The sequence below is a fragment of the Protopterus annectens genome, chromosome 7.part0 (genome assembly GCF_019279795.1).
Source record: "Protopterus annectens isolate FY-2018-M chromosome 7.part0, PAN1.0, whole genome shotgun sequence".
Taxonomy (NCBI): domain Eukaryota; kingdom Metazoa; phylum Chordata; order Ceratodontiformes; family Protopteridae; genus Protopterus; species Protopterus annectens.
In genome coordinates, this window is record NC_056739.1 from 1,242,068,925 (window position 1) to 1,242,082,606 (window position 13,682).

Consider the following 13,682-nt stretch of genomic DNA (forward strand, 5'->3'; position numbering starts at 1 on the left):
CATGTGGAAACGAGCAGCTGATAGCTGGGTAACCACCACATCTACTGACCATAAGGCTTGAAGAACCAACTTTGCTGAGGGAGTAGGATGTGAAAGAATCTGCAATTTTAAGGTCTGACTGACATGCAGTTTTGAGATCTGTATTCTGTTTGGTGGAAGAAATGGCAACTGATTGGTTGTGTTCAGATAAGCTCCTATAAACTCAGAGACTTGAACCGGCTGAAGGTGGGACATGGAATAATTGACTGTGATCCCCAAAAACTGGCACAATTGGAGTAAGTAGTCCTTGGCTTTTTCGAGGAGATGCCTGGTTGGGGCAGTGAGGAGCCAGTAGTCTAGATAAAGAAACACTCTGAATCCAAGTAGTCTGAGATGAGCTGCTACCATTGCCATACATTTGCTGAACACCCTGGGGGCTGTGATAAGCCTACAGAACAGGACTCTGAACTGATGATTACAGGCCCCAAGTCAAAAGCACAGATATCTCCAGGAGTACCTATTCATCTTGATGTGATAGTATGCATCCTGGAGATCTACAGAGCACGTCCAATCGTCTTTCTGCAGAAGAGGCAGAATGGACTGAACTGTGACCATCCAGAACTTGTAGTTCCTCACAAACTGATTTAGATTGCTGAGACTGAAAATTACCCTTAGGTTCCCTATTTTCTTTGGCACGAAAAAGAAACTTAAGTTCTGAATACTCTCTGGTCTGGCGGGACCTCCTGGATGATCCTTTTGTCTAGCAGCTTTTGAATTTCTAGATCTGTTAACTCCCACTGATTGGGTGGAACATCAGGGGGATTTTTCAGTCTGGCTGGGGGAATTTAACAATAGGGAATGAAATATCTTCTGCATTTAATTCTTTGCACTCAAGTGTCTTTTATGAAGGATGCCCAGGCTTCCGGGTGCAAATATAAGCTCCCCTCTGACTGCCTCCAGAGAAGAACAGTCAGGCAACCCTTCGGGAACATTAAAAGGGTCTATCTGCAAAAGAATCTTGATATCCTTTGTTTTGCAGACCCCTTCTGCAGCGAGAATGGCATCTTCCATTGGAATTTCTCATTCTGCCTCTGGGAGGAATTTCCCTTCGTGAGTCCTGAAAAGATCCCCGTGATTTTCGGAACCACATCTTCCTACCATCATGTTGATTTATAGAAAAGGATCTCTGTGGGGTAGAAAATTGGATTCCCATGGCAGATAAGGTCTTTCTGTCTTGGTCACTACTGGAAAGCGATTCAACAAAGAAGATCCATCAAAAGAAGCACTGATGAAAGAAGACTTAAAGGGCTCTGCAAAGTCACACAAGTGCATCTAAGCATGTCTCCTGATGGCTATGCTTATACCCGCGGCCCGTGAGGAACCTTCTGTTGCATGAGAGATTAACCTCTTGGGTGCATTAGAGATCAACTGAAGGATGGCCAGTTGTGAATGAAAGTGTTGCTGTTCCTCCACCAATGTGGACTTGGGGCTAGATTTAGAGCGTTCCTTAATCAACTCTCTCTGTAATCTGGTAAAATGTGCCAAGCAGTTGAGCGACTATGAAGTAAAGGCCACTGAGGTGTAAATGAAGTTTCCAAACCTGTCTACTGACCTAGACTCTCTATTAGGAGGATGAACAGTGCAGCTTTGTTCAGTCAACTTCTTTGTGGCTGCCACCACAACCATGGCATTCATGGAACTCCCTTACGCCAATAAGGTCCGTCTTTGGGAGGAGTGGGAATCCTGTCCAGGCAATGGAGAATTGGTTCTATGGCATCTGGCCCCTTCCATACTCAGCAGGCAATCCAAGATGTAAAGACCATCCACTTTTTTGGCTAAGGATTTTCAGGATGTCTCTGAAGGAAAAGTCTTCTGTTGCTGATCTGGGGGGACCCCTTCACCTTCATCAAAGTCAGTGTCTTCAGTTAAAGATTCCTGAGAGGAATCTAAGTGCCTCCTCTTGCACAATCTCTTCCAAGGAACCTCTTCAGTGGAATGATCTGGAGAGGTATCAGAAGAGATTGGAAATTCCCGAGCAGGAACTGCATGGAAGATCATACCGGCTGGGTGTCCCTGTGGAATATGTAGATGAGGCTCAGAAGTCCAATCCGAAGGGGGGGGGGTGGTAGGATCCAAAGAAGCAAGAGTCAAAAGAGCTCTCAGGTGAGATAAAATCCTCTCCACCAAGATGATGGAATGGGAAACAGGTTGAAGGCTCACAGATCCGATGGGAACTACAGCAGGTAAGACCCTTATCTGGATCTGAGCTCTGAGGAATTTCTTCATCATCCTATCCACATCTACCTCGGAGAGACTTCGGAAGGACCTGATAGAAGATGACACAGAAGGTGGGTGAAACAACCTCCTGGGTGTCTCCTGTAAGAAAGGAGATCAGAGTCTAGGGAAAACTGGCTCTGGAGAGAAGCAAGGGCTTCAAGGTCACGGTGACTGTGTCGTATCCAAGGGGATCAGATCTGAAAACTTAGGTACCTTAGCAGGCAGTTCAAATACTGGTGCAGATTTAGGAGACCAAACAGGCTAGCATTTCCTATACTGCTTGGGCTCCAAAGCAGTTTTTGACTTCTTGGAGGGGGTTTCAGCCCCTGAAAGAGAAACTGAAGAAGGAACTGAAGGTGGAAGCATCCCTTCAATGCTAACTTGTTGCATCTATTGCTTAGGGCTCTAGAGTTGAACCCCACATAAATCTGGCAACGGGTATCTAGAAGGCCTGCACCTAAGCAATAAATGCACTCCCTGTGGGCATCAGAGATGGGTATCTTATGCCCACAAGAAGTGGACTTTTTAAACCCGGTTGGCTTTTCAGCCATGTTAAAAGAAAGTCTTTTTTTTAACTAAGGAAAAAAGAAAATGGAAATTTACCAACAATGGTCAAGACGGGTAAAAGAAGAAAAGGGTTACCTACCAACAATGGTAAACTAGAGATACCCAATAGAAAATGGGTAGAAAGCTAGATGGAAAGAAAAAACAAGTAAAGGGAGGATAGGTTTACTGAAAAACACATAGAAATATTAGCAATATAGGACAATTTAATAAAATCTGATTTTATTCACGAAAAACTTGTACAAAATAAACCCAGAGCTTGAGAGAGAGAGCAATCCATGTCCTAATCATAAGAGTGGCAAACGAGATCTAGGGTAATACAGGAGTTAGGAGCATTACAGGTAAGGGGAGGAGCTCAAGAGTCAGATCCAAGAGTCTAGAAGAAATGTGTCCGAGTTGGATCCAAGGTCAGAGACCCATTTGTTGAGGAATGAATGAAAATGACATCAGATATCATCTTATTTAAATAAGCTTGTCACATTAATGGAAAAGGTCAAGTTTTCGAGTGGTGCTTGCATCACAAAGTTAGTGACCATGAAGATGCCCTCAAGTACAGCTTGGTCACTGAAGCAAAATACATCAAAGCTGATAATATACTCAAGACTCGTGAGAACTCCTTGAAATACATCTACTGTAAAACAGACTGATAGTTAGAAAAAAGTGTTTTTCACTTCCTGATGAAGAAAGATGAGTTGCTTTACTAGTCAGAGGAACACATTAGGCTGTGTATAACTTGGTTAATCATGAACCTACAGAGGCTAAACATTTTGTTTGTCTGTTTGATTTTTAAATACTGTCCACAAGATTAGTCCAATAGCACCCCTACAAGTACCCAACTGACACATTTGTTTTTTTTCATTTGACCAACAGCCCTCTGGCCCATTTGTTCCTCAGATGAACAGTCACTCAGGTTTTACAGAGCAAGCCAGTCTGTGAATCCTGAAAAATGTCCTATCCCCATCCCAAAGGTAGCCTGATGAGCTCTGCTACCGTTGCCTCAGGATGCGCATGTGTGTTTAAGTGTATGCTCAACCTACCATTCAAGTGACACACTGTTTGCAGCACTGGGCTCACTGGCTTCAGTGCTGCAGCAATTGACAATTCAGTGAGACAAGCTACCACCCTCCTCGAGGATGAGGGAGCCAGCGTTAGCCACTCACTCCCATTTTCCCTCATTCAGTCACTTCACCACCTATGATTATACTAGTTGCAGTCAGAAGCTTTATCACCATGCATCATGCGAATGGAATTGAGGTTGACCAGTGTTTTGTTCCCACCAGGCAAAATTCTATTTGGTTTACAAACTACAGAAGTATAGAAACATATTCCCTGCTTTCTGAGAGTAAAAGGCACTGGATGAAAACTGCGGTGCAACATACAGTCCAAAGTTTAATGGGCTGCTTTGATAAGAAAAGCAAGACAACCTCCAGCAAGCAAGATTAACCATGATGAAAAATTATGCATCTTGCATGTCAATTTTCAGCGGCGGCCCGGGTAGAAAAGCTCCAAGATAATAATACACATTGAACATTTAGTAAATGCTAGTTTCAAGCAGATTACAAAAAAAGAAAACAAAAAGAAACAAAAATTGGATACATTTCTTCTGAGTTCATTACTTCTCTAATATCCGGGTGATTTGTGTATATCAAGCAAATGCAAACAGTCTCTGTTACTTTCTGGTTAGTGGGGGAGTAAAAGAATGACTATTTTACAAACTAAATGAGAGGCATTGCTGAAACCAATCTATTTACATACACAAAACAGAAGCAGATCTCTCAAGACTAATCGGTAAACAAATCCATTCATACAGAGGTAATGAAACTACCAAAGTCCTCCAGGACACAATGATAAGCATCTCAGGCACACAGAGCCTCATAGTCCCCTCTGCACACCAACATCCATGCCTACTACCATTACATCAGCACATGCTGTTATAAGAATCACTAAGGTAAAAACAGCTCCTTTGAGGCAGACAGAGTCTACAGTTAAAACCTGACAGTTATTGGTGAATCAACAGTCAGGCATATAGACCCTACAATCAAAAGATGCAAAGGACGGGGTGACAAGTCAACTGTCTGTCAGGTGACAGACTCAGGGATGTTACCAGGGCCCTCCAGGCCCTGAAGCTTCCAAAACATAAACATGATCTTGTTGTTACTCTTGTTTTGGTGAGCAATCAAAGGCAGTCCAATTTAAAGTGATGCAAAAAGACATGGTGGAGCTCCTGTTGTATGTATAAAATAATGCCTAAATACAAACTAATCATTACATCCTTCAACAGGTGCCTACCTAAATAGTGTAATTCTGGAGGGATCCCATCTGTAACAGAATGGGAAAACATGGTCAACAGACCATCCTACCTTGTAAGGGTGGACTGCAAACTGTCTTTTGAGGGGTTCTGCACACTGGCAAAATGCTTCCACACCATTGGTAACTATTTGTTTTAGACAATGTGAAATTGCTAGGCATTCCAACCTGACAAATTCCAATCTGTCAGGTATCAGGGTGGCTCTGCTCAATAACAGAAACCAAAACGGCAAAATGTATAACTTGGAAACTTCCTTTTATCTGGAGATCACACACCTCTCCACAGCCACTGATGCCTAGTTCCAGTCCACTGTCGAATACTCCTCTTCTGAGGTTCAACATCTGTCACTCACTAAGGACCATTAATATTGCCAGGGGTGTATACATATGGCTCTCATCCCAAACTACCTCAACCCTGATTTAGTACAGATCTAAATCACTGTCAACAATACATATTTTATGGGATGTCCAAGATGTCTGCACACACACACACACACACACACACACACACACACACACACACACACACACACACACACACACACACACACATTGTGAAAACTGCAACTGTGAAAAGAAAGTCAGTGGGAGCTGAATTTGGATAAAATCAGTTACTGGCTACTATCTAAACTGCATGGATGCCAGCAAAGAAGGAATTTGGAGAAGTAACAAATTAAATTAGAAAATGAGAAGAAGAAACTCTGGCTGTGAAGAATCTTGTAGCTCTTCAGCAAAAAAATGTTTTTAATACAGAAGATGGCTTCCAGTAATTTAGTGTAAAAATAAATGACATGTAATCAGAGATATTTAAAATAAGTGAAAAACTGAAGGAATATGTACAGTCAAACAACAAAAGGATGGAAAAATAGAAGAATATTTAACTATTCGGATGAGATAATAAAACTGCAAAAATCAGAGGCTGAAATGAAGAAAATGCTGGCAGAGTATGAGGCTTCTCAAGAAGAGCCACCTCAAAACTTAGTTACAAGACAGAATCCTCACAGAAAACATGAGGTGGTCTGCTGTCCCATAGAACCTGGAAAGAACAGACCATATTAATTTTATGAAAATACAAATAAATTACTGCATTGGTGTCCCACAGTAAAATTTGTGAAATGAGAGAGCATGTTGTGTGCATGCTCCAAACTTGGCCATGAGAAAACAGCCAAGGCCTAAATTACACTAGCAAAGAGAGTTGCTCCTGATAAAATTATTTTAGAAAGGAAAAAGCATTACAAACTGGGAACAGAAGAATGTACTGTCTGGTGTACAGTGAATAAAATTAATCCCACAATCAGGGAATGCCAAAAGGCAGGTGTGGGATTCAAGCTGCTGTATCCAACTGTTTTCAGACATTTTTTTTCTGTTGGATAACCAATACTTTTTGGACGGATAACAGGCTAACAGGGAAATAAAATTTAGCCAAGAAAGTGAGACACTGCATCTCATTCTTCTGACAATAAACCCTACAGAGATTTTACCAGTAAAACTTTTCCAATGTTCCAAAGAAAAATGCATAAATCATACAAAAAAAAGCGCAAGATTAATTCAAACCACAGACTAGTGTCAGGAGATGGAGATGATCAGGAAGACAACCAACAACATTGTGAAATTAGTGAATAAATGGGAGATTTTAAAGCATTAATCCTATTAGATATAAAATTATACATGTCAAATGTGGGTTTGCAAGAATGAAATTTTATTAATTGTGTTAAACTTGTGAGTGAACAGATTCTCCTATCTAATATGTTTTTAGTAAGACTTTTTCCCCCATGACCATTAAAACTGCCCTCAGTCAGACATTACGCAGACTGTGGGTGGCCATCATCTAACCATAAGGGTACTTTGTGTTCATGCTGGCAATGACAGTAGTTCTCATTTTATGGGCCAGTCCTGACCCTGATGCGAATACTTGCATCACAGCAATAGTCATGGATGTCCCCTACACCCAAGCATGCAAACTCTGCAACATGAGGTAATAGGGGCTACCATTGTCAGTTTGTGCAGACATGCCCTTGTCTTTTTCAACCAGCTCCCTGCATCACAACAGGCCACTGCTCTCCAGCTGACATCCTATCAATAGAGCAGCAGTGTGAGCCAAAAAAAAAAAATACCAGCATCTCCAAATGCGCATATCCACCCTCCCTACCTATGACATGAAGCACCAAGTCACTATTTGAACTCAAGTTGCCTGAGTTGTAGTCAGGGATTCATCTCTCTGTGCCACAGGCGCAGGCACTCTAGTTTGATTTTTTTTTGTTACTATTGTATATAGATCACTGTATTTTCAGTATTTTACACTACTACAATAAATTGCAGTTATAAATGGATGTTAAGAGATCAAGTCCACATACATTAAAAGTACAAAAATACTGTGAAGACCTGCTAAATGAACATGTCTTAAAGACCTTTTGATGAAAAATATTTACATGGTCAGGACTAATGAATTCAAAAATCTGTTCCACACACAAGGGGTAAAATTAATTGTGTCCAGTGTGTATTGCTACATTGTTAAAACATGTAATTAAATTACATACTTACCTGAAACAGGGGTCAGTATTGGATTTAAATGTTGCTTTTTCAATGTCTTTTTGAACTGAGCTGTAGCTAATACAGCATTTCTAACCTTCATCCACAAAAAGTAGCCACCTCTGCTGCTCGATGGCCAAGTGCTTTCCAAAACAGCCTAGAAATATAACAAGTGAAAGTTAAATACAGGCATCCAATAGATTCTAACCCCCCCCCCAAAAAAAAAAAAAAGTTTTGAGTTCTGTGCAAAAAACAATTAACACACCATTTTACCTAAAGTTAGTCACTACATATCCATTTTAACAATAAAAGCAAGTCATAAACCTCAAGAAAACAGATATTTGAAGTGAAGCCAGGCAATACAGTTTAGAAAGCAGTAGTTCCTTAAGAAAGGGCAGTTAAAATTAATAGGTATATGAGCATGCACTATATCAGCCAATGTTTGAGAAGGTCCTCTGCACAGATTGTACACTTGGACTTTTTCTAAGATACCTTTCTTGGTGATTAGTCATTTTACTGCTTTAGTGCTGGTGGTCAGGGCATACATGACCCCTTTAGCCAAAGCAGAGGCATCACTGCATCATGGAAAAGGGGAACATTATCCTTAGGATCCCCAATTTTTTACCTCATCAGAACAATTTGCAAGAAGGCACAAGTGTAATGACAAAATTATTATATTAGATATAAATTTATTAAAGTGCAGCTGTGAAAAGCACTCACTGTAAGAGTAAAAACAGCCATGGAAGATGCAATGTTTTCAGACTACACAACAGGTGGGCTATGACACCACTGTGCCATTCACCTGGCCCACTTCCAAAGCAGCATTTTTTTTTTTAAATTCCACTTTACTGAATAATAAATAAAACGATACAAACATATATTCAAAATCTCATAAAGCAGCAATTCCAATATATCCTGCTTCTCACAGATAAATGTTTCACAAACTAGAAGTGCTAAATACAACATTCATGATCTGTAAAAATGAGTATACCATGAAACACTTGTCAGTGAGCAAAACATAACTTTCAACCCACTAAAAGCAAGCCTAATAACAGCTAAAAGGAGTGAAGGGAAGCCAACTCCCAATCTCCAAAAATTGTCTGAGTCACAAAATCAAAATACTTGAACACCCAATATAACCCTTAACCATCAACACAGTAATATTGGGACTTACAGTGGAGCAAAATTGGTGAGTCTATGTTTTTCATCCCTCTCGCCCAATTTTAAGTTAATTTCACAGTTAACTTACAGACTAACCACCCTGTTTAATTTTGTGCAACAGCTACTAATATTTTATGCCACACAGTGGATGGTCCCAAATGTCCAAAAGAAAAAAGAAGAGCCTGAACAGATTAGCATCGCTTTGTGTATCGGACCCCACTGGTTTCTCAGGCCCGAGTATACCACCTGCCGCACATCCAATATTATCCATTACAGGAATGGAGGGAGCGAATGAGAAATTCAACCTTATTATGGCAGCGATCCAATGACTGACTTGAATCCTTCAGTAGTGTATGGCATGAAATGACAACAGGTTACAGTATATAAAGCAAGCAGTCACCATTCATTCTGATCATCTCACTTCCAATACTATGGACAATTCAAATGTTTGCAGACACTGAATACCATCTAGAATGTGTGTCAAAACTAAATGACTTGGGCCATAGCAGAAGAACTATAAACTATAACTAGAAATAATGCATAAATCTGCATTATTTATGTTCTACCCATTATCTTTTTTAGGGCAGGCATCATATACAAGGTTAATCTTGCCCTTTTTCCTTTATCATATACAAGGCCTTCAAGGTTCACTGTCTACCACAGCATTATCCCAGATTAGAAACATTATTCTGAATTTTATTTGGGTCCGGGGCTGCCACAGAATTTCCTGGTGCATGCCTACAATTCCCCAGGGAGAGGGGAGCTCGGGCCTCCCTTATCAGGAGCAGTAATCTGGGCCCTAACTCAACCAGATTATGTCCCTCTTCTACTCCGCTCAAGTTCACCATTTCTATAAGTAGGGAACGTAATTACCATGAATTCCAATGTTGTGAGTAGATGTCAAAAAGGTGGTTCTGTCCTCACCTGGCTGTCCTTTATTGAAATGTTACATGGGTGTGCCCTGTGACAATCCCTGCTGGAAAAAAGGGATGTCACTTTGACAGGGCATAGTCCAAGGAGGGGAAGGGAAGTGGACATGGCTGGGCTGCTACACAGGTAGGGTGATTCACCACATGAACCTCGGATGCTCCATGGTAATTGCACTGGACCATAGCAGAAGAACTATAAACTATAACTAGAAATAATGCATAAATCTGCATTATTTATGTTCTACCCATTATCTTTTTTAGGGCAGGCAGCAGCGGAAGATATTTACCGATGAATTAATTTAGATGACTTACAGGATGCCATCAAAACTGGTCCCAATAATAAGACCACAGGACTGACAGCCTAACTGTAGAGGTGTTTGCCTTGGGGGAGGGTGGTGCACCACATGGTGGAAAACGGTCATATCCTTAAAACTAATACCTGATAAAGACCCTATACACACACACACCCATCTCTTGACGACCAATTTCTGTGATGAACCATGGCTTTCTTGGTAGCATTCTTAACTAAACATATGGTCACATGTGCACACCTTGATCATACTGGATTCATCCTGGGGTGCATGACCCATGACAGCCTTTTAAAAACATACATATTGTTAAAGGATGCAGAGAGGAATCGCAACTCTCTTTCCATGATCACCTTACATGTGGAGAAAGCTTTTGACAGAGTTTACTGGCCATTCCTTTATGCAGAGCTGCACAGGATGGACTTCCCAGAGGAGTTTATTAGGGTCATCTGATGTCTCTGCATGTAGAAGGTTGACAGGATTTCTTTCAATGCTTTTTTTTTAAATAAATCGGACCCTTAAACAGGGCTGTCCCCATTTCCCCAATCCTATTCAACTTATACCTTGAACCCTTAGCCAGCAAGTTCAGACTATCCCCAGCAAAGGCCTATAAGGTTCATGGAGTTTAATACAAGTTGCTGCTTTACATGAATTACATATGTCTTTGTTTACCTGACCCAGAGATGGACTTGCACAAAGTTGCTGCTACAGCTGAGGAATTTTTTTTTTTTTTTTTTTGGGGGGGGGGGGGGTAGCAGGACGTTGGGTCAACGTGCAGAAATTCCAAGCTCTATGTCTGAATTATACCCCTTCTACCACACTCAAACAAAACTCCACATTTTTATCTGAGCATGGTTGTATTAAATATTTGGGTTGTGCTTTTTTTTTTTTTTTTTTTAAATATCTAATCCGGTACTGATAAAACAGATTAACATGAACATTCTGTTTCCCAAATATGCAACAAAATATAGAAGATAGGATTTTTGCTTGGAAATGTTTACATAGATATTTTTATACCTCAAATAGACAACAAATATTGGAGGTGTGACGGGGAAGAGAGAGGTACTTGGGAACATATTTTCTGGGAGTGCACTGGGATGGTGGACTTTAAGGATTCCTTGCGGGATGCATTGTCAGAGATACTGGGTGGGCAGATTGGTGTAAAAAGGGAGATGATTTTTCTGAGCTATGATACAGAATTGGAATTGCCTAGACATGGTAAGGCCTTGTGTCTAATTATGGTGGCTGCCAAAAAAAAGCAATTACTAGAAAGTGGAAATCAAAATCTAAACCGACTATATTAGAGTAATGAATATAGTAACAGAGACACAACTGGAATGGAGATCTTCAGAAAAGGGTAAGAGCAAACTACATAGGAAAAAATGGGAATTGTGGCAACAATACATACAGGGAAGGAATGAGGTTTAAAAGAAGGCAAGACTTAAATGAGCTATGTAATGTTTGACTGAAAATGATTGGGTAGATTATAACTGATATATAATGTTTGCATCAGGGAAGTGTGTCAGTATGACTTCTGATGTAAAATGCTTGCATCTAGGACTACGTTGGTGTGGTTTGTTTTCATTTATATAAATGTATGCCTGCTTATGTCATACGTGATGGTTTACTAAAGATGTTTCTTGTTTAAAAAAAAAAGGGGGGCAGGAATCGAATAATTTATGTAATGTTGCTTAGGTTATAGGATACATAGCAATATACATATAATGTTTGTTAATGTTAATTTAATACAATTTGATTACTTTTGTATAAATGTAAATCTGCCTATGGCACAAGTGATAATTCAATGTTGTTGTGTCTTTTGGCTTTTCCCGGTTAGGGGTCGCCACAGCGGAACTCCGGTCTGCTAATGATTGGCAGTAGATTTTTACGTGCTGGCTTGCCGGGCCTAATGCACAACCTTCAATGAAGGAACGCCCATTCACGCATGTCACCACACAGAAGACACTGAGAATCGAACGGACAACGTCTAACTGTGAGGCGACAATGCTACCGCAGCACCACCACCGCAGTCACAAGTGATAATTCAATAAAGGTGTTAAAAAAGGCATGAATATTCTGTTAGATAAAGTTCATTCACTGGTCACCGATCAGAAATTAATGCACCTTGATTTTGTCTCACAGGACACAGACAGTAGTATGGTTAATCTTGCCCTTTTTCCTTTATCATATACAAGGCCTTCAAGGTTCACTGTCTACCACAGCATTATCCCAGATTAGAAACATTATTCTGAATTTTATTTGGGTCCGGGGCTGCCACAGAGTTTCCTGGTGCATGCCTACAATTCCCCAGGGGGAGGGGAGCTCGGGCCTCCCTTATCAGGAGCAGTAATCTGGGCCCTAACTCAACCAGATTATGTCCCTCTTCTACTCCGCTCAAGTTTCTATAAGTAGGGAACGTAATTACCATGAACTCCAATGTTGTGAGTAGATGTCAAAAAGGTGGTTCTGTCCTCACCTGGCTGTCCTTTATTGAAATGTTACATGGGTGTGCCCTGTGGCAATCCCTGCTGGAAAAAAAGAATGTCACTTTGACAGGGCATAGTCCAAGGAGGGGAAGGGTGGTGGACATGGCTGGGCTGCTACACAGGTAGGGTGATTCACCACATGAACCTCGGACGCTCCATGGTAATTGCACTGGGAAGGGAGAGAAAAGTACAGTTGTGTAAATTGTACTTAGCATAACAGTAGGTATTCATATTTCTCACTGCTGCAGTAGTCTTCTAGTATTTGGGTATATAAACAGAAAGGGAGATGGAAGGTGGGTGCAGCTACAGCAGCAATTGAGGAATTCAAACATCTACTATTATGGTAAGTGCACTTTACACAACTGTACTTTTTTTTCAGTCTTCATAACCATTCTATGCATCACAAAGGAAGGTGAAACCCTCACTATCTTGCCCTGGGTCCAATATATATAACAAAACTCCTTGTTGCATTTGACTGGTAGTCAAGTCTGTAATGTTTAACAAAAGTATGAAATAACCAAATCCCGCCTTAAATATATGGTGCAGCTGAGTCATCCTTAAAGGAGGCCACAAAAGTAAAAGTATCTCTAAAAGAGAGTTCTAATATGATCTGGAAAAAAATCTAAAGAGATTCATAAGAAAAATTGACAGTGCTAGATAAACAACTGGAACTGGTCTATTCACAAATGAACAGACAACTAGCTTGGAGCAAAAGAAACTAAAAACTGATCTCGTTTTCTAATGTCCTTAGTCCTGCAGATACATGCCCAAAGAGGTTTCTGAGGATCAGTACAAAATCTTCTCAGTAAGATTTTAAGTATAAGGATAAAACACGGATTACTGAATATTTTGATAAAGAATATCTAACAAGGAAGTTGCCATAAAGGATGAGTAGATAAGAAAATTATACCCTTATGTTACATGTACTAAAACGTCTGCAACTCAAACTCATAAGGTTATAATAATGGCCAATAACAGGGCTGTTTTCCAATACAAATACTTTAAATGAATAAATTTAAACATTTTAAAGGAAGAATTAAACTGTGTTAAAGGTTTTACGTTTGGAACTCTTTCCAATCAGACAAACAAATCCTTAAGAGGAAATGAGAGTTTCATCTGGAAAAGTGCAATGGAGCAGCAAA

At 40.4% G+C, this 13,682-nt stretch overlaps 1 protein-coding gene across 1 annotated transcript in view; it reads right to left on the reverse strand.

Annotated features, from left to right (window-relative positions):
* DENND4A (DENN domain containing 4A) overlaps positions 1 to 13,682 on the reverse strand; it is a 2,763,357-nt gene that overhangs the window by 1,039,129 nt on the left and 1,710,546 nt on the right. Inside the window, exon 22 of the mRNA XM_044077857.1 lies at positions 7,669 to 7,813. Within this exon, the coding sequence (XP_043933792.1) occupies positions 7,669 to 7,813 (145 nt within the window). The remainder of the gene's footprint in view (positions 1 to 7,668; positions 7,814 to 13,682) is intronic.